This window comes from Panthera tigris, chromosome B4 (assembly GCF_018350195.1).
Source record: "Panthera tigris isolate Pti1 chromosome B4, P.tigris_Pti1_mat1.1, whole genome shotgun sequence".
Classification (NCBI taxonomy): Eukaryota; Metazoa; Chordata; class Mammalia; order Carnivora; family Felidae; genus Panthera; species Panthera tigris.
Window position 1 is genome coordinate 11,289,659 of NC_056666.1, and position 21,627 is coordinate 11,311,285.

At 47.2% G+C, this 21,627-nt stretch overlaps 1 protein-coding gene across 4 annotated transcripts in view; it reads left to right on the forward strand.

Moving 5' to 3' along the window:
* CAMK1D (calcium/calmodulin dependent protein kinase ID) overlaps positions 1-21,627 on the forward strand; it is a 500,855-nt gene that overhangs the window by 58,012 nt on the left and 421,216 nt on the right. For 2 of the 4 annotated variants that reach the window (XM_042991048.1, XM_042991053.1), the window contains exon 1: positions 13,995-14,125. The exons of 1 other annotated variant lie outside the window; for it this stretch is intronic. In XM_042991048.1, the coding sequence (XP_042846982.1) occupies positions 14,013-14,125 (113 nt within the window). In that variant the 5' untranslated portion in view covers positions 13,995-14,012. Of the gene's footprint in view, positions 1-13,994; positions 14,126-15,350; positions 15,818-21,627 lie in introns of those variants that run through there. One more of the 4 variants, XM_042991050.1, reaches the window with a different exon arrangement.

Here is a 21,627-nt window from a genome sequence, read left to right on the forward strand (position 1 = left end):
CACAAGTACCAGATGATGTAGCTTTAAATCCCAGGTCTGACACTCACCAGCTAGCTGATGTTGGCCAGGTTTGCTCCCACGTTTAGCACATGTGTTCATGAAACCCTAGCTACTTGACGGTATGGCTGTAGAATTAAAATGTGACAGTTTTTTGTTAAGTGGTACAACAACATGTTTGTTTATTACCTGTGTCCCACATTAGAATGGAAGAGCTGTAAGGATGGCAAATTTATTTTTCACTGTTGTTTCCCTAAAAACTCCTGATGCATAGTAGATACTCGGTAAACACTGACTAGGAGAAAGGGTTGCTGTGTGTATTTTAAAATGAAAACCTATTGGAAAAGTGTACTCTTGTGGGGGGGGGGGTCCAAGCTCAAATCTTCATAACCGCTTCTACTATTTAGAAGATCACATTCCTCTTGGGGCACCTGGGTGGGTCAGTGGGTTAAGTGTCCGACTTCGGCTCAGGTCATGATCTCACGGTTCGTGGGTTCAAGCCCTGCATCAGGCTCTCTGTTGTCACACAAAGCCTGCTTCAGATTCTCTGTCCCCCCTCTCCCTACCTCTCCCCAGCTCTCAAGCTCTCTCTCAAAAATAAACATTAAAAAAAAAAAGGTCCTATTCCTCTTTGTGATTTTATAAACCTGGTTATTAAATCAATATAATCACTGTTACTTTGTTTTAGCTTCTTCACTTGATATTATTTTGACTAGACTCTCCACCTTCAGTGAAAGTATTCTATTCCATTGCTTTGTGAAAACAGGGTCTCCACCTGTTGATCACTTGGGCGGTTTCCAGTTTGGGCTATGATACATAATGCTGGCTTCTTTGCCGATGAAAGTGAAATGGATAAGGGGTGCCTGGATGGCTCAGTCAGTTAAGCATCTGACTTCATGTCAGGTCATGATCTTGTGGTCTGCGGCTTCGGGCCCCACGTAGGGCTCTGTGCTGACAGCTCAGAGCCTGGAGCCTGCTTCAGATTCCAGGTCTCCCTCTCTCTCTGCCCCTCCCCTGCTGGTGCTCTGTCTCTGTCTCTCTTTCAAAAATGAATAAATGTTTAAAAAAAATTTAAAAATAAAAAAATAAGAAAGTGAAATGGATAAAATGTGTCCATTATCAAGACTTGTTCAGACTCATTTCAGAAGGAGAATGCTTTTTAGTGCTTGAGGTCTGGCATCTTCTATAGTATAAACAAAATCAACAAAAATTGATCTCTGACTCTCCCCAGAGGAAAGTTCAAGCTGCTTCCAAGACAGATCAAGGAAGGAGGCCGTGAAATATGGGATTCAGGGTCTCTGTTGAATCCTAATGACTAACTTGTGTGTTTCCTTGGACAAAAATTATTTTAATAAATGCTCTATCAATCATTGTTGCCACAGATACCTTTTTTTTTTTTTTTTTAAACCAAGGAGTGATTTAAAAACAATAATGCCATTTACTTGAAGCCAGAGAAGCTGGGGCACTTGACTCCCTCAATCATATTCTTCTGCAGCTTTTTAGATAAACAGTTAAAATAATTTTGCAACCAGAACAACTAAGTAACCCAAGTATGCTTTTACTTAATGATCAAATGATTGGGGGACAAGTCATGACAACAATAAGAACTTCCCTTTATTGACTACCTTTGTGGTAGAAGCTTTACAGTTACTCATCATTTAATTTGCTTGCAACCATCCAGCAAATTAGATATTACTGTTATTTCCATTTTCCAGGCAAGGAAATGCAGGCCGAGATTATGCAATGTGCCCAAGGCCACACAGCTACAGTCGTGGCTGAGGCGAACTCGTGGTACCAGTTAAGAGCCATACACTCTTTTCACTGCCCTCTGACTTCTCATTTCTTTGGAAAGGAAACAGGACATTTCCTGTTGGGGACAGCTCTTCATGTCGCCCTGTTTGAGCATCCTCAGGCCCATGAAATTTGGGTGTGCATTAAATTCATTAAGTGTTTCTTTAGGACTAGCCACATTTGCCCCCATGGGGAAGTTGACTTAAAAGGTGATGGGGGGCGGGGCACCTGGGTGGCTCAGTCGGTTAAGCATCTGACTTCGGCTCAGGTCATGATCTCACAATTCATGAGTTCAAACCCCACGTCGGGTTCTGTGCTGACAGCTCAAAGCCTGGAGCCTGCTTCGGATTCTGTCTCCTCTCTCTCCCCATTCCCTGCTCACGCTCTCTCTCTCTCTCTCTCTCTCTCTTTCTCTCTCTCTCTAAAAAAAAAAAAGCATTAAAAAAGTGATAAGGGGGTATAAGGCATGGCATCTGCCTTTGGAGGCTCAATGGAGAGGGTAGGCATCTTTGCCCACAGAAAGAAGCAACAACAGGGGCCAGCGGGGTGGTACCATCAGTAATTGTGATGGGTTTCCAGAGGTAGGAGGGGTGGGTGTGCTGGCTGAGGAGGGGGAAGCCCTGACCAGCCATCTCTCAGAAGATCAGGAGAGTAGGGTTTAAAGGCTCTAGTTCATAGATGCAAAAGCTGAGATAAAGCCTCCCCTGGTGCATGAGGATATTGATTTGAATTATCACCCAAAGCCAAATGCGAAGTATTTAGTCTTTTCCTGAGTACACAGGAATAGTATAAACCTGAGATTTGGGGTTAGAAAGGAACAGATGTGAAGCTCTTGGCTAGCCCCCATTGGCCCCCTTCTCCCTTCCATTGGCCGTTTGGCATTTTGGGGGAAGGCTGAGGTGGGATAGGACAAGGTGGCAGATGGGGGAAGAGGGGTCTGACACCCTCCTTCCTCCTGGTTCCCTCCTGAATTGAACTGGAGCTCATGCCCTCTGTGAGCCTGTGAATATTCTGATTTCTGGTGAACAGGCAGCATGCAGAAGGTCAAATTAAAACTCTGGGCTCTGTGTAGGCACAGCAACAAAAAGTTCAAGTGTCTTGTCCAAGGATACATATCAACCCAGAAATAGAAGTCGGATCTCTGGCCTGCCAGTCTGGGGCTGCCTCTAATTTAACGTTCTGCGTGAGTCACAGATTCATCCAGTACCGGGAGGCAACCGAGGGACTCAGCATCTTTTCATAACTCTCAGTAGCTGCATTGAGGGAAAGAGAGAAGTTTTTGTTCATGAGCTCATTCCAATCAGAATGTGTCCAGACGCCCAAATATTTGATTTGAGCCTGGTTGCTAAGAGACCTCCCACTGGGACCCAGCTGCCTGCGGGCAGGAGGGCGGTATTGGCATGGCTTCAGATTTCTGCCAATTTATTTTGAAACCAGAAAACCTGGAACCTCGGCCTCCTCAGGCAGCAACACGGAGAGGAGAGATCTGAGTCAGCCAAGCAACAGAGGAAAAACCCCCACTGACCTTCTGCCAGGGATCTGGAGGAGGGTTTAGGATGATAGAATTCTTACATTATGATTGTTTACTTGATGGGAAAGATGCTGGTATGGTAATGAAGAAGAAATCAAAGCTTGGTGCTTGGTCATGCAGGGGCCATCTCGGAGCAAAATTCACGGATTCCAGAGCAAGTGCCGGCTTTCTGAGTTGTAACTGGACATTGTGAAGGCTGCCTTGATTCAAAATCAGAGCCACACGCCCAGCTTCTTGGGTTCTAATTACCCAGTGACTGGGGCAACTGGGTGGCTCAGTCAGTTAAGCGTCGGACTTCAGCTCAGGTCATGATCTCGCGGTCCGTGAGTTCGAGCCCTGCGACGGGCTCTGGGTTGATGGCTCAGAGCCTGGATCCTGCTTCCGATTCTGTGTCTCCCTCTCTCTCTGCCCCTCCCCCGTTCATGCTCTGTCTCTCTCTGTCTCAAAAATAAATAAACGTTAAAAATAAATAAATAAATAAATAAATAAATAAAAATAATTACCCAGTGACTTACCCTCCCCGCCCCCCCCCTCCTGGAAATGCCTAGAGCAAAAGTGTCCTAGAGAGACCTGAGGGGTCAGTGCTCAAAGGAGTGCTGGGGAAACCCCGCTTTCTCAACACACGGCGGACAGCTGAGCTAGCAGTGCCATTCTCAGGACCAGGGAGTGATCTATATAGGCCTTAAACTTTTACCAGGGTACAGGTATCCTCTGCTGTTTGAAAATTTGAGAAAAAGGTGGGAAACAAAAATGGGGCTCAGCATTTGTTTGCAGTCAGCCATCACAGAGCCAGTGTGCACCTCAGCAGTGGGGGGAGGGCCCTGCCGAGCCCCTTCCTGGGGAACTACACTCTGTATTTCATCATCTATTGCCTCAGAGTTAGACCACGTCTAGGGGTGCCTGGGTGGCTCAGTTGGTTAAGCCTAGGACTTGACTCAGGTCATGATCTCACCATTTGTGGGGTCGGGCCCCCTCATTGGGCTCTGTGCTGACAGCTCAGAGCCTGGAGCCCGTTTTGGATTCTGTGTCTCCCTCTGTCTCGGCCCCTCCCCCACTCACATTCTGTATCTCTTTCTCTCTCTCTCTCTCAAAAATAAACATTAAAAAAATTATTGAAAAAAATATACCATATCTGTGAGCACCTATACTTTATCTTGATTTATTTTGTGCATCTGTTCATTAAGATATGTCCTAGGGTATCAGAAAAGCCTAACAGAGGTTATTTTTTGGGTCTGGGAATGCTCAAAAAATTTTCCACATAAATTAATGGTAATTGTTTCTTTGCTTTATACATCATTTTGGCTTATGAAAGTTTTCATAGGAACGCTCTGCTTTTGCATAGCGTGGGGAAACCTGTCTTTTGTTTCTGAACTTGGCTTTAGTTCTCATTTATAAATAAATGTATTTATTTGAGAAACATAGGTTTTGCCATAAGGATTTTTGCTTAAGAGTTGGAATTCGAGATGTAAAGGTCACGCGTGGATGGTTACACTTGGCTTTCACCCAAAGCTGTCTTCTCCATTTATTTTCCTCTTGGAGGTGATATATCCTAGTGGGTTTTCTTTCAGTTAGAACTTTGCTGTAGGCCCCATTCCTTTCTGTGTAGATGTGTGACTTTGGGCAAGTTTGATGGCTCAGTTTCCTCATCTGTTAAAAGAAGTCTTTGTTGAGTTTGAGAAGAGTGGGCCGTAGTGTGGTGCGTGGGGAAAATCAATTGGAAATAGGAAGGAGCTTGGATTTAGATATGGAAACGAGAGAGAGCAAAGGACTCTGTCTGGGCTCAGCATAGTGTTGGGCATGCGGTCACCAATTCCTAAGTCATGCTGGATTTGCTCTGAGAGGCTCCCGTCAAATTTGCTTGATTGGAAAGGAAGGTGAGAAAGGAGATATATGCCTATCGCCATGAACAGAGGACTCTGGAACCAAAAACGAATAGTTTGAATATAATGTAGGAGATAAGAAGTGCCTCACACAACTGGACCTCGTGGTTTGAGAAGGCATAAAATCAGTAGGTAATATAGTTTCCATCTTGCAGACCTCCTGAAGTGAAATATACCTGAATCCAGAGAGAAAAGCCAGTTATGTATGTATGCTGAAGAAATCTGCAAGAGATTTCTAAACTTGCCTCCCCACTCCCCTTCAGTTAAATATACCACGTCATCCCAGGTGCCAATAATTTGTTTCCAGGAAAGAAGCTATGACCTCACAAGGGCTGCATCTTGATATCATGGCAGGATCCCTTAGGTGCCTGACCAGGGAGACCGCCTCTTGAATACAAATATCCTTGCTAATGAGGCGCATTGGCAGGGAGAAGAAGGCCATTCCAAATAAGATAAATGTGGCAGAGGGAGGGCCAAATCCTGCCTGGAGATCTTGAATATTCTGTAGGATACTCAGCCAAAACCTGTCTCTTAGTTTTTCCGTAATGATAGATGACAAAGCCCGGGGTAAAAATAAACCCACTTCCAGTGTTGTTTCTGGCTGGTTCAGCGGGAAACAGCATTGTTAACCTTGAGGGGACTAAGATTTGGGAGGCCTGGCCTCTCCAGGGAGGAGAATGAGAGAAGAAGATGAGTTGCTTCTCAGACTCCCCTGGCCTAGGCTTCAGCAGCCCTCCCTGAGCTCCCATGTACATTTTATCCGCAGAAAGACTCTTCTCGAGGCCGGCCATGTAAACCTCCTTCCTAAATGCATCCGTTTAAGGCAGGTGGTTGCTCTCGGTAGAGTGCCTACATTTTGTCACGGGTGTAGTTAACACCCCAGCAATCCCACGGGCTGGTTTATGTCCACTGAAGGTGTAAATTCCATGGATGCCTCCATCTGTGAGCCCTGGGAAAAGCATTTGGACCAGGAATGCTGAGAAGCCTTTAGCTGATTTTTTCTGACCTGTCACTTTTGGCTGGATATTTATTTCCCCTTCCCCTTTTCCTGTTTTCAGAAACACTTGGGGAAATAGTAGCTCCCTGGTGGCCGACAGGGACACTTTGTCAGCTTGAAGGAGCATATCTTTTTTTTTCTTTAAATTAAGCAACAAGACATTTGCTTTTATACAAATATTTGTCTCCACTAGTAGGTTTAAATATAAAAACTGATAATGTTTCCGGTTATAGATTCTTAAAGTCTTGGTTCCGAAGAGTTAATGCCACAGTGCCAAGACACTCTCAGGGAATAATGTATTGGCAGGATGTAGTTAATTGATAGGTTTCCTTCAGCTAGAAACCCCCTGGGGGAAACAATAATCTTGTGACATTCCAAGATTATTTACATCTAATATAAAATGCAACAATAGTAGAAGTCTTGTGGGTAGATATATTTTTGGTGGGGATATGTTTTCTTTTTGGCCTTTCTTTCATTTATAACTGAGGCAAACAACAACAACAACAACAACAACAACAACAACAACAACAGCAACAACAACAACAAAGAGCCAGATGTGACAGCTATTAAGAGAAAAAGATGCATACTATGAATACCTTATGTTTATCTAGTGCCTTTCTTCTGAGAAGTTCAAAGTGCTTTGCAGATGTTATCTCCTCCATCCCCATATGTTATCCTCATTTGAAGAAAGGACTGGAAAATGCCTGAAGTCAGGGAGTGTGTTAGACATCAGATGAGACTGGGTTCTTGGATCTTGCACCATGCCTTGTTCTGGTTTGCACTCTGTATTCAGTGCACCAGGGTTGGAACACAAGCTAGCTGTCTTTAACCAGAGTCTTGTTTTAGACAGCCCCTCATTGCACCCCCTCGGCTGTCTCCCTATGGCCCCACGGCAAAAACACTGAACATGCAAAGGACTCTTGCCAGACCCATGGACACACCCAGTTGCTTCTTGGCTTGTTTCCTGCATCAGCTGTTTGCAAAGTCACTAGCATGGTGTATCAGTAACGTAATTCCAGGGCCACAGCTCTACTGGAGTTAAGATTCAGTGAATTGCTTCTGACTACCTGAGACTAACACCTGCAGAGATACCCCAATGGGAGATTGCATTTTAGAATCCTGGCTAATCAGTCCATCTTTGGCACATCCTAGCACTTCACCCAGACTTCAAGATTCCTTAATGACTAGAAATTGAAATTTATTATTAACATCAAAAGTAGGAATGCAGGAAGCAATATTGCAATTTTCTCTGGAGCTGTTGGCCTGAATTCCTTCAGAGGTGTACAGGGTTCTATTGTGGTTAAGGCTGTGGTTGGCCAGGATTAGAAAAGCCACCACAAGCCCGTGTTCTTTGTGTGGGTGACAGAGCCATTACTGAAATGCAGGGTGGGGTGTTGCTAGGTTTTCAACCCTGGTTGTCATACTTGTTGAAGCACTTAAAAAATTTATTTGGTGGCTCAAAGGAAGAGCAAGTTAGGGCTTTCGCAAACAGGTCCTTAGATTTCCTCCAGCTTTGTCTGTGTTCGTTCCCCTCTCAGCTGGCTGCGCTGTGTCCCCATATGCACAGAACCAGTTCCAGAATGCACAGCCTTTGTGGCAACCATGAGTGCTTTTGCCAAATCTCCTTCAGGCTTCTGGGTCCCTGACAAGATGGCACTTCCTGGCCCATTTTTGGTTGGGAGAGACTGTGTCAATAGTTCTGGCCAATACTTGGAGTGAAAGTGATGTGTATCGGTTCCAGGACAGGACAGTTAACTGCTGGTGCAAGACCTGGCTGGATTTCCTTCCATCATAGCAACTGGCAAAGCTTAAGATGGCGGCTGCTCTGTCAGCCCCCAACCAATTTATGATGGATGTGAGAAACAAACTTGGTCATTATGAGTCACTATGATTCTGGGATGGACACCAGGCTTTTCAGATGGATACAACTTTCTTTGATTTTCATACCTTAAAATGTGCTTCTTCTTCTGCTTGAAATCTGCACTGTTCCTTCTCTGCTTGGCAGATTCTTCCAGATCCTTCCAGACCCAGTTCAAAAGTTCCTTTCTGTGAAGCTTCTTTTGACATCTTCAGGAAGGTGGATCCTCTCTATTCTGTGCTTCCCCACTAGTCACTGTGCAAACTTCCATGAAGGCCTTAATCACATTTTATTCTTGCTATCTGTTTACATGTCTTAATAGATGCTGAACATCTTGTGGGTAGGAACTGTGCTTAATTTTTCTATCCAAAGTGTCTTATTTCAAAGTACAAGCTCAACAAACATCTCACCGAGAAAATAACACACTCCAAATAATTTATAGATGTAATTAAGGTCAACCCACTATAAGGTGTTATAATTCATTGTCCCAATGCTCCCAGATATATGAGAACTGATAATTTACCAAGTATTGGAAGACATTTTTAAAGGTTGATTCCTTTCTTTTTTCAACACTATTTAAGTAACTGTTATATTTCAAACATGTCTGTGGTTCAAATAGCTAAAAGGAAGAAAATATTGTACAATCAGGCTCCCATCTTTTGACAATGATCTTTAGAGGAAACGATTTTTTATTTTTTTTTTTATTTTTTTTTATTTTTTATTTTTTATTTTTTAAACGTTTTTTATTTATTTTTGGGACAGAGAGAGACAGAGCATGAACGGGGGAGGAGCAGAGAGAGAGGGAGACACAGAATCGGAAACAGGCTCTAGGCTCCGAGCCATCAGCCCAGAGCCTGACGCGGGGCTCGAACTCACGGACCGCGAGATCGTGACCTGGCTGAAGTCGGACGCTTAACCGACTGCGCCACCCAGGCGCCCCGGAAACGATTTTTTAAAAGATAGGAGGTTTTGGAGAAAATCAACCCTTATGGGCAGTTTTTTGAAGCTGTTGTAGTTGGGTGTTTAGGTCTAGCTCTGCTTATATGAAACAGCGTATTTATTGACTCAATGCCCTCAGTTTTTGTAAATGCATTTATGTAAATGCATTTATGTACATCATCAAATGTACCTCCCTTAGTTGTGTGGAATTAGTTCCAATATAAACTGAGGAAGTTTCAATGTCTGCGGTAGATTCCATTCTGGGTAGAAAATCAGGGGAGGTGCCATTTTGTTTAGACGAGGCAGCGTATTTACTGCTTGTAGTTTACTTAATTTTATAAATGCACCTGTGCATATTGCCAAATGCACTTCAGTGAGTTAAGAATAGACTCTTAATTCTAACATGAACTGACAAGATTGTGACTCAATGTCACTTGTAGAAGAGGCAAAATCCAGGTCCAGGAGAATGTCAGGCAAGGTCTCACCCTTGTCTCGGGTCTAAGGTAGAAAGATAAAGGTTATGTCCATACTAGGTAGTATCCAAGGTGTGTGTTTGTTTAAAAGTCCCTTAAAGGTTTGAAAAAAGTGAAAAAACCAAAAGATACTTTTGTGGATTCAGCAGCCATTTGATTCTGCTAGCTTGGTTTTAAACAACTATCAATTCTCTCTCTTTTTTACATTGTAGTGGACATCTCTCCTGTTTGCTTGCTCGACATCCATTCCTCCTTCTAGTAATACCTTCTCAGTTCGTCTGAGGTCCATTATGTGATACTGCCATAGTTACAAGCAGGGCTCTGGAGCCAGGCTGCTTGGGTTTTATTCACTCGTGTGGTGTGATGTAGGGTGTGTTATTTGACCTTTCTAATCTTGGTCTGCTCCACTATGAAATGGGGAGAAGGATATTACCTGCATCATAGAATTGATGTGAAGATTAATAAATAAATATGGTAAAACATTTAGAACAGGGCTGATGCATAATATGAATGCAGTAAATGTTAGCTCATGAAATTCTTATGTGACAATTACTTTCCTTAGGGACTTTACTGTAAACATGTCTTCTATCACTGGCTGTGGCTATAGAAGTCTGTAACAGACCGATATGGTTTTTTTCTTCAATGTATGTCACTTGATTATTTTTTCTTTGAAAATTGTTAACTTGACAATAAACAAACAAATAAATAAATAAATAAAATATTATTACTAAAAAAAATTTTTTTTAATGTTTATTTTTGAGACAGAGAGAGACAGAGCATGAATGGGGGAGGGTCAGAGAGAGAGGGAGGGAGACACAGAATCTGAAAGAGGCTCCAGGCTCTGAGCTGTCAGCACAGAGCCTGACGTGGGGCTCGAACTCACAGACCGCGAGATCATGACCTGAGCCGAAGTCAGACGCTCAACCGACTAAGCCACCCAGGCGCCCCTATTTATTATTATTTTTAATGTTTATTTATTTTTGAGAGAGAGACAGACTGAGTGTGAGCAGGGGAGGGGCAGAGAGAGAGGAGACACAGAATCTGAAGCAGGCTCCAGGCTGAGCTGTCAGCACAGAGCCTGATGCGGGGCTCAAACTCACAAACTGTGAGATCATGGCCTGAGCTGAAGTCTGACGCTTAACCTGTTGAGCCACCCAGGTGCCCTGACAATAAGTTATTTTCAAAAATCAAAACATTATATCTTTAGAGGTAAATTTTACTAGGATACATCTTCATATTGATCATCCATACATTTTCTGGTACATGATGTGCTCCTTCAGTCTGTCGATTAAAGTCTTTCCTCATTTCTGAAAAGTTTTCTTGAATAACATCTTTAAATATTTTTTGTTTCATTATTTCAGTTTCTTCAGAAGGGATACCATTTATGGATATGTTGCTCTTCCTTTGTGTTTCATATAATTTTCTAGCTAATCTTTGTTCTATTTTATTTTCCCCACTATTCTTGATTTGTCCTCTAGCTCACTAAAAAGGGTTTTTAGCAATTTCCCTTGTGCTGTTTCCAAGATAGTCTTGTGTATCTATGGTGGTTTTACTGTTTCCTACTTCCTTCCTGAGCTCTCCAGCTCATGTTTTAATTTCTCCTGTTGACTTCCCCTATCTTTCCTGAGCAAATGCATCTTTCCTTGTTTTATAGTATTTTTTTTTTGTAAATTATGATATGTTTGATCACAGACTTTATCTTTTCTATAGCAATTTTTTTTCTGCTGTTGAGTCTTCACTGCCACTTGTTTTTCCTATTCTGCCCCCTTCCGCCCCCCCCCCCCCGCCAATTTTTTTGTTTTAGGTTTTAGTTGGAGGAATTTTGTAATGATTTTGTGCTGGTTCCACCTTGACTTTCCATCATGTGAACGAGATGAGTTCCTCCATGAGTAGCTTTTTGTAAGAGGTTCATGTTAAGGAGTGGGCCTTAGACATTTTGCAGGCTAGCTGGAATTTTCCTTGGATCACACTCAGTTTATGACCCAGGTCATAATATTGAGTCCTTCTTCTTGACTATGCCTCTCTTCTTTTCACAAAGGAGGCCCTTCTTTGTGATTCCTCAGTTATGCTTTTCCTAGATGTCATTGTCCTGTAAACTGTCCATGACTTAGGTTAATCATCAGTATATAAAACATACTCTAGTAACTCTTTTACCAATTTCTAAGAACTAAGTACACAATTTAAGACACTAAAACTTTTGCAGCATTTATGAGAAGAGGCTCTAACATCAAAGTGTTGTCAAATAATCCATTTGATGGAGAGGATAGCACCCACCTTTTAAGAAAGAAATGTTTTTCCCTGCAATATTTCTTGTTGAGATTTAAGTTTTTCCACGTAGAATGTATCTATAGGAGTTTATCTAATAAAATATTTTTGATCAATACATTTTTGGACCAAAGGGTTCTTAAATTTTCAAAGATTAATGATATTCTTGATGAGCTTTTCAGAAAATGAAGAAAAATCATTGATTTACAAGTCCTAAAAATTACCGAGTTTACATACTATTAAACCTGCTACTGGGGCGCCTGGGTGGCGCAGTCGGTTAAGCGTCCGACTTCAGCCAGGTCACGATCTCGCGGTCTGTGAGTTCGAGTCCCGCGTCAGGCTCTGGGCTGATGGCTCGGAGCCTGGAGCCTGTTTCCGATTCTGTGTCTCCCTCTCTCTCTGCCCCTCCCCCGTTCATGCTCTGTCTCTCTCTGTCCCAAAAAAAAAAAAAAAAAAACGTTGAAAAAAAAAATTAAAAAAAAACAAAAAACAAAAAAAAACCTGCTACAACATGTATTTTATACGTCCAGAGAGGCCAAGTGTTTTTACAGATTTTGTGACCTGGGACTTAAGTCTAGCTTTCTAGATTTCTAGTTCTTTATTTCCCTTACACCATCTGCCCAGTTCTGAACTTGGGCCACACAAACCTGAACTATTGGCAGGAGGGTTGGTGGGAGAAAAGTTTGATGGGAACAGTATTAGTAACTCTTTAATGATGTGTTATTAAAAACACCTCTTCTTTGGGTCCTTTAATGAAAATTATAAGAGCTTTAAGAAAATATAAAGACTTAGGACCTAACTTTAGTAATCCAGAATATGTGGCAGGGCTTTCTAGAGTGGAATTGTTGGGGGGAACAAGAGAGATTTTGAAGGATAGATAATAACTGATTAACCGTGGAAGTGGGATAGAATGATGAGCCTGGCAGCCATCACCTTTTCCTCTAGAAAAACACGGCAGGCTGAAGGAAATGGTCAGTTACTGGATAACAGTCCACATGAGGGCCCTTGGGTGAACAGAATTAGGCCGTGTATAGTCTAAGGCATAACCATTCTTAGGAAATGATGCGTTTTGTTTTCTATGGCAATTTCCAAATCAAGATCTTTTATTTCACATGGAGTCCAGTAAGGGAGAAGTGACCATACTAAAGCCACGCAAGTTGTCTTTGGCATTTCTACCTCCTTTGGGATCCATTCCTCTGGGCCTGGCCTCCTCAGTTCCGCATTAAATGTCTGCATCTTTTCTCTGGGACCTGGTCCAGCTGACTATGACTTGATAATGCTGAATGAACATCATTACGAAGTTTGGAAGAGAAAGAAAATTCTCAACAGCCTTTCGACCAGTACAACAAATGTCAAATAGCTGTCCTAATTCGTTTTCTTTATCCACCTAACACCCATTCATCCATCAGTTACTAGGTGTAAGTTACCATGCTAGGTGCTGGGCATACAGTGGTGCAAAAGGCAACGTGTTCCTTGACCTCATGGACCTAACAGGCTGGTAGAGAAAGTCACGGCCACAGAGCCATGTGCCATACTCCCTGCTTTCTTTCCCTTCACTTTTGCTCCTTCTGGACAGCAGCCTCTTTTCCATAGGGAGAAAGAGAGAGAACATCAGCATTTCTTTAGTTTTGGGGACAAGAGCAGAGACTGAGAATGGTTTTCAAGAGCTCTGGAGGCTGATCCTTAGGCAAGGAGCAAGGGTGAAACAGAGAGGAAAGAACTGAGTAAGAAGAAGGAGAGTGGAAGGGAAGGAGGGGAAGAAGAGAAAATGCTCACAGTAGAGCATGGGAAGGTAATGCCCGGTCCAACTCTTCATATTACTGAACATTTGACAGAAATAAAAGATATTCTAGTTGCTCAAATCAAGTTCTTGTTGAAAGAGGTGCTGTTTGCTTGGAATTTTGGTTATATGCCCCATCTTCTTGTTTCCTTGGAAGTCTGTCCTGGAAGTTGTGTTTGTCCCTTTAATCTGTGTTTCTAACAGCCAAGCAAGACCAAATTTGCTGTCCCCAGCCTGGAGAGCCTGGAGCTAACAGCCCCAGAAAGACAGGAAACCAGCATGGAGGTGTGGAGGGATGGGGGAAGCCAGGGTATCTTCTGACCTCCTCCGGGTCAGAGTAGGAGTGAAGGGCTGGCGGGGTCCTGATGGCTTCTGGGAGAGTCCTGGGCCTGCATCCACCCTGTCAGACCCAGGAAGAAGGTGCTGGATTAAGTTTCCTTTTCAGGGAGTACATCCCCCCCCCCCCCACCCTTAAAGTGAAATTGGAACAGTCCTGGGGAAATGGGGCAGGTGTCAACAATCAAGAGACAAGGCTGTTTACACAACTCAGCCGAGGGGCCCTACGGGAGCGATAACCTGGATACCAGGAAAACTACTATTTTCTGGAAGAAGAGGTAGTCCCTTCAGGTCGGGGACGGGGATACACACGCGACTCCCCCGCTGACAGGTGGACATGGGAGAAGGGCGGGCAGTTAGAAGAGAATCTCGGAGATGGAAGGCCAGAGGGAACTCTTGAGTTCGTTTCTCAGCCAGTAGGAAAAGATGTTTCGAGGGACAAGCCCCACCTTAGGGTACCCTACTAAGCCCGCCGCAGGTAGGGCTAGGAGGGGCAGCCCTCCGCTCCAGGAGGGTGTGGGGCAGACGTTCACTTTACACTAAGTCTCTGGGTTTCGGCGGGAGGAGAAAGGGAGAAGCCAGGAGGGGCCAAAGAGGAGCGCAGGCCAGCCAGGCCGGCCCAGACCCGCTGTCAGTTCCAGCCCGGGGGCCGGGGCAGCCCGCGGGGAGCACAGAGCCCGCGCCGGGCGGTCCCCGAATCCACCCGCAGCCCGGGCGCCCGGTAACTCCGGGAGTCTAGCTCTCTAAGGGAACACGAGGCGGCGCCTGGCGCGTCCTGCGCATCCCCGGCCCCGAGGCTCCCAGGCTTTCTCTTCGCCACGAGGCCCCCCTCCCCCGGCCAGAATTTGACGCGAGCGCCGATTTTGGTGCAATGCGAATTAGCTCCAGTCGCCTAGTCGGGAGGGACCGGCAGGCTCCGGGAGCGCCAGAAGCGGGCCGGCGCTGCGGGCCGCGAATCAACGCCCACCGCCACACGCATCCCCACCGCCGCCTCCCGTCGCCATAACAACCGGCCCCCGCCCGCCAGCCCCGCGCGGCCCGGGGACGCACCCGCCGCGGCCCCCGGCGCGCGGGGAAAGCGCCCCCGCCCTCGGCGCCGGGGATCCAGGCGCCACGCACTCCCGCCCCCACCGCGCCGCTGCGGAGCGCTACGCAGAGGCGCCCCCTCCCGCCGCCAGGGAGGAAAGCCCTCGTGCCCCTGGGACTTGACTGCAGAATTAATAAAGCTCCCCAAGGGGCTGGAGTCCTCTCGCGCGCTCCCCGGCACCCTGCACCTGCCCGGGTCCCCTGCACCTGCCCTCTCCGGGGCTCCAGGGCGCGCGAGGCCGCCAGCCCACGGCGGTGCCCCGCGCCCGGGGCACGGCGCTCCCGGGGAGCAGGACATCCCCGAAGGCGGCAGCGCGCCGGAGGCGGGGAGGCGGGAGGCGGCCGGGGCGCGCGGGGAGGGCGGGGAGCCCGCGGGAGGAGGAGGAGGGGGAGGAGGAGGAGGGAGCAGGGCGGGCGGCGGGGAGGGAGGAGAAGGGAGGCAAGAAAGTAGCAGAAAGTGAGGCTGGCAGCCGGCTGCAAAGGAGCCCGGCGAGCGGCGGCGGCGGCAGGAAGTCTGTGCCCGAGACCAGCAGAAATAAGAGCCAGGGAGGGACCGCGGCGGCGGCGAGAGTGAAAGAGGAAACTGCAGAAGAGGAAGCTCTTGCCGCAGCACAAAGTCTCCGGCTCCCGCGCCGAGCATCCCCACGCGCGCGCCCCAGCCCTCCCGGACAGGCTCGCCGCCGCCCCCTGCGCCCCGGTCGCCGGGCGCCCCCTCCTCAGCGCGCCCACCCCGGCCCCACGCGCCCGGCCGCGCCGCCTCGCCGCCCTCCGCGCACGCCGTCCTCGTCTGCCATGGCCCGGGAGAACGGCGAGAGCAGCTCCTCCTGGAAAAAGCAAGCTGAAGACATCAAGAAAATTTTCGAGTTCAAGGAGACCCTCGGGACGTAAGTGGGGCTCGGGGAGAAAAGGGTGGAGGTGCCAGCGGCCACGGGTGCACAGGCGGCTCCTGCCGCCACCGCCACTGCCACCGCGGCAGGAACAGGCTGGTGGCCGCGTCCTCATTGTCCGGTTCTCGGCTCCGCGGAGCCCCCCGCGTGTCCAACGCGTGGGTCTGCGTCCCCGGGGCGCGGGTGGGCACCGCTCCCGGGCGGGGGCGGGAGGAGCTCCGAGCTTTGGGGAGGACAGTCACCGGCAGGCGACTTTCCACTTCCCCTGACACCGCCGCCCTCTCGACTTCTTTCTCCCCACGCGTGACTGTGGGCTGAGCATGGTGGATATTAACGTTTACCTACCGGTCGTGTGCGTTTACTCACCGTGTGTGTGGGCGCACCGTGGAGAGGAGAGATGTGGTCACGAGAAAATGGGGCTTTGGCCATTCCCATTTCTGTCCTTCCATCATGTGTTCTTACGGAATCGACATCTGCACGTACTAGGTGTAGGCAAGACTTTGGATGCCGCGCGATTATGGAAGGGAAGAATTTCGCAGTGTTCTGGGTCACGTGTGGGCAGAGCCTTACCTGAGCGTAGGTCCATTTCACAGAGACTCAGCTGCACACGCTGGGGTGCGTGGCTCCAGGGTCTGTGAGTGTCTCCCTACAGGCGATTTCTCTCCAGGGCTGTTCTGTAGTCCAGTGCTGGTGGCTGTGGCTCAAGAAAGCAGAAATACTCCGAAGTCCATGGCGGGAATGCTCCAAGCATGTGCTGCTCAGTTCAGCTGCTGTTCCCTTTCTGCCCAGGAGTTGGTTTTTGTTTGTTTTGTTTTGAAGCGCCTCAGAATAGGTAAGGAAGCTGATAGTGAAAGAGAATCAGGCACTGCTGGGGTGAGTCTGAAGTTCAAGTTATGTTCTCCCCTCATGTGATCAGTATCTGTTGGTGATCAGCATCTGTCAGTATATATATTCTCTCACACACACATGTGCTATATGAACGGAACATTTTGCAGGGGTTCATGGAGGTGTTGATTAGGCTGGGAAGAGAAAGAGGAGGTGTTAGGTGAGATAAACCACTGTGTTCTTCCTTCTTTCCTTCCTCCCGCCCCCCCCTTTACTTGCTTTTGTCGTTGGTTTGCTTTCCAGAACCACATTTTTCAAACCCAGGTGGTCTCCTGCCCCCTCCTTAGGGTGCCCCACAGTTGCTCAGTCATTTGCCCTCGCCCTCACCTTTGCAGTGGGTCCCCCAGATGGAAGTTGTGAAGGCAGCATTCCCAGCCTTGCTTCTGATTCCCAGGAAAGCACCCTGGCGAGGCCGAGAATAGGGTCTCCCAGCTGCTGTGCTGCACGTTAGGGAGGGCACCTGTGGGTACAGACGGTCTATCTTTGTTGGGATGAAAACAGAAAGGACTTAGACTTTTTCGTAAGGAGGGTCTTGGGACTGCTTCTCTCAGCCCGGCCAGTTAAGGGGTGAGTTTTGGTCAGAACTTTTGAAAATTGCTACTGAGGCTTATTGGGATTTGGGGTTTGGACACGGAGATGCTCAGGTTATGGAGAAACCAGAAGCATGCCCTTGCTTGTCATCCTGAGACCGGTTATGTGGCTGCGGATGAGGGGATGCCAGAGCGCGGAGTCTCATCATGTGGGAATGCCTTCCTTTGCATGGCGAATCCCCACCTGAACCCCTTGCTCTGGCCCCCCCTGCCCGCAGCCTCCATGGGGACAGAGGCATTTCCCCCTAACTGACTCCTGCTTTTCAGGAGAGCCCTGCAGCCGCACCTTTGCAGCAGCCTGGTGTTGGGGGGGGAGCGCTGAAGCTCAGTGAGCTGTGGCTTTATTGAGTGGCTCCTGCTGTAGCAGGCGCTGTTTGGGGGGGTGACTGTGGGTGGTTTTTCCTCCGTGAAGGATGGGGGTTTGCCTTCTGGTGCCAGAGAGACCAGTGGAGCTGCTGTGAAACAGTCTCTTGGACTGTGGTCAGGTGCCCGGTGAACTTGGGCATGGGTTTCTATTGGGGTCCCAAAGCTTTGCCTCCTGCCTTGGAAATAATTCTTTGGAAAGAAGCTTCCCAGTGAGGCCTGTGGTGCAGGCGTGGGTTCTAGAAGAGTCTAACACAAATAAGAAAATGGTCAAAATGTTTTTGTTCAATGACATAATAGTAGTCATCGTAGGTGACTTTCTTAAATGAATACCGTGTATCGGGTATTATTCTAAGTGTCTTACATGTATTTTACTCTCATAATAACCTTACAAGGTAGGTATTTGCTATTATCCCCAATTGGCAGATGGGAAAACTGAGGCAACAGAACGATTAAGTGACTTGCCAAACATGAGCTAGGTATTAAGTGTGGAACCTAGGCAGAATAACTCATTACAATCCCTATGGCATTGAGCCACTTTGTGGGTTATGTAACAGCAAATGTTTACTAATAATCTGATTTAACTTCAGTATTTGGAAAGCTAGCTTTAGTATTAATGCAAGGAAAACATAATTATGGGGTAACCTGTTATCTAAATACAGTAACATTTCAAAGCTCTTGGATAATCAGCATTATTTTGTCTCTTTGGACTTTCTAGCAGTCATGTGAAGTTTAGGATGCCTGTTTCACGCTGGGCCAGCTCCAGTGACCTTGGCCTGAGTCTAAATAGGGAGGTTGCTTCCAGTCCTGTCTGTGTAGATGTTGAGTCTGGACCCCTCTCCTGTTTGTAATGAAACCTACTGTCAGTCAGAGGCATCACTGATCACGATTGGGATTCATTTCCAAGGTATTCTACAGCTCCAGTCATTTTGTTTGTCACACCTTCCCCATATGTCTTCAAGATCCTAAGGCAGGAAAGCCCTGGCAGGAGCCAGACTGTCATCTTAGAGTGTTAAAATGCTTTTAAAATAAAGCGATGTAAAGGCCAGAGGAACACACTTGGCCAGACTTTGTAATCCGATACCTGGCTGCCTGATTCAGGTAACTTTCTGTGCAGAGTAGAACACTTAGTGTTGAAGCCAAAGGGTCAAGCCATTTAGTTCACGTGGTCAGAGGGGCCTTGATGGGGACTGGGGGCCAAATGGGAGTGAAGACTGGCTCAGGAGGGTGGGAAAGAGATTAGGGGAGCCAGGGACAGCCTAGGTGAAGGGACCTGCCTTTGGGATTTGGGCCTGGGTTAGCTGATGTGCCTCTGAGTCAGGCCTCAGGAAGAACCTGCAACTCGTGGGCTGCCTGTAGCTTCCTTTGAAAAGAACTCCAGAACCTGAGATGGAAGACCTAAGCACTATTTATGAATCAGAGACGTGTTTTCAGGTCCTTGGCACACTGTGGGAGCAAATAAATGTTGTATAACAGCAAATCAGGGATAGTGAGCATTTCTGTCCGCGCATTTGCTGAGGCCCTCCTGACCATCTCTAGTGGAGATGTCCTTCAATGACTTCTGAAGTGAAAAAAATGATGCTGTGCCATTCGGAGAAGTATATGGATGGCAAGAAATCTTTGGTGTGGTGTCCAGGAAGTACCCCAGACTCATGGAAATCACTTCTCTAATTTTGATGCCATGGAAGCCATCTGGACAGAGAAGGTCTGAGTCCTTGGCATGACACAGAATGATTGTCCCAATTTCCTCCTTTCCTCTGGAGTATAGGAAATGGCCTGTCCTAGAAAATAGATCTTCATCTCTGCAGGGTGTGAATACATGCTTTTCTTATAGACTGAACATTTTACGGTGTTTGCTGTGATTGCTGTCTGTAGGGGGCTGGAACTGGCCATCATGGAGGATTGGAGCCTGGCTTTCAGGTATGGCTCAGCCACTAATAGGTTGTGTGGCCTGTGGGCTGCTTGGTCATTTGTCCACACCACTCTCTCCCTGTCTCAGCTTCCTTGTCTCTAAAGTCACAGGGGCAAGGAAGACAAGATGGTTTTCAAGTGCCCTTCCAACCCTGAGATTTTATGGCTCACCTGAATCAGGAAGGTACTTGCGTGGTTCTTTACGAGCCTTCCTGCATGGCTAGTGCAACTCATTTCTGTTTGGAGCGACATTTTTATGCCCAGGCTCGTAGCAAAGTGAAAACAGCTCAGGACAGGAAGTCTTATCCTACTTCATGTCAATAGCATAGCGTGTTCCCTTTTCCATCAAACGAGTGCCTGCTGGGTGCTGCTTTAGGAAGAGTATAAATAGAAATTTCCGTGGGGTAACCACTGTCTTTTCCCACTAGTATCCTACTTCCATTCCTTATTCTGAAATTGCTCAGTAAATACACCTGTTGAGGACACAGGTGATTGACTTATCTGAAAGCCCCAGTGGGAACCACATTCAATGGTTCTTTTTTGGGACGTGTGTGTTGCGGGGGAGGGGTAGAAAGGCAAAGCGGCTTCAGGTGGTTTGTGTATTTGGCTGATTTTGTAGTATTTATTCTGGGATTACTCAGAATTTTAGAGTCTGGGAGAAGCATTTGGAAGAATATTAGCAAGAGGGAAACAGAGGTGGAAGTCCCTAGATTTCTCCCTGAGGGTGTCCCAGCTGCTGTGTTCACTTGTATTTCTCAGCTCCGTTTTGTTGTGAGGAAGGATATACATTCAGCCGCTCGTTTGCTTAAAGATCTCTGTTGAGCATCTGATCTAGTCTGGGCTCTGTGTGTGGGGGTGTGGTGGCACATCGCTGCAAACAACAACGAAAAATGCCTGCCCTCTTGGAACTTACCTTCTGGTGAGGGGGCCTGGGAGTGAAAAAGATAAGTAAGTAAAATGTAGAGTGTGATGTGTAGTATACATGTGAGGGAAAAAAGCCAACCAAGGAAGGGTTTTATTTATTTATTTAGAACTGTAAACGCTTATTCATTTTTGATAGAGAGACAGAGCACAAGTGGGGGAGGGGCAGAGAGAGAGGGAGACACAGAATCCGAAGCAGGCTCCAGGATCTTAGCCATCGGCACAGAGCCCGATGCGGGCTGAACTCCCGGACCGTGAGATCATGACCTGAGCCGAAGTCGGACGCTTAACATTTAACGGACTGAGCCACCCAGGTGCCTCAGGTGCTCCAGCAAGGAGCCATAATGATGGCTGAGTAGTCAGGGATGGCCTCACTAAGAAGCTAACGTGGGACGGCTGAAGGCAGAATGTTCCCATCAGAGGGAACAGCGAGGGCTGAGGGCTTGCCGGGGAGCTTGTCCAGTGTTCAGAGAGGTCCGTGTGGCTGGAAGTTTGTGGTTGGGGGAAGGGAGTGGGAGCTGAGGTAAGAGAGGCATGGGGGTGAGGAGATCGGGTTCCTCAAAGGGCCTTTGCAGGCCACAGTAGAAACTGCTTTTGCTCTGAGAGAAATGGGGGACATTGGAGGGTTTTGAGCAGAGGAGCACCTTGAAGTGACTTAGGTGTTTCCATCACAGAGTGATCTGTGTGCCGTGTTGAGGACCGTCTGGTGGTCTCCAGGGCAGAGATGGGGGGACCAGCTTGGAGGCCATTGCAATGATCCAGGTGAGAGACAGAGGTGGTTTAGAAGGGGGAACCTTAGCTACACAGGCTCCACTTCTCATCAGAAGTGGTTGGGTCCTCGATATTTTTGGAAGGGACAAGCAGAAAGGAATTGCTGTGGTTGGATATGAGATTCTCCAAGGATATGGGGTTGGAAAAATGGTGCCATTGGGTGGTTTGGGTCAGTTTATCCAAGGGTTTTCTGAGTGCCTGCTCTGGGAAGCTCCAGGAAACAGTTTAGAAGGTAAGCGCACGTCCTTCGGGCTTCTGGGCCCTCCCTGTGAGGGACTCCTGCATCCCCAGGTGAGTTTCCTTCCCTCTGAGCTTGTGTGGAAAGGGCTTTTGAAGGGCTTCCTCCTCAGTCACAGAGGGAAAATT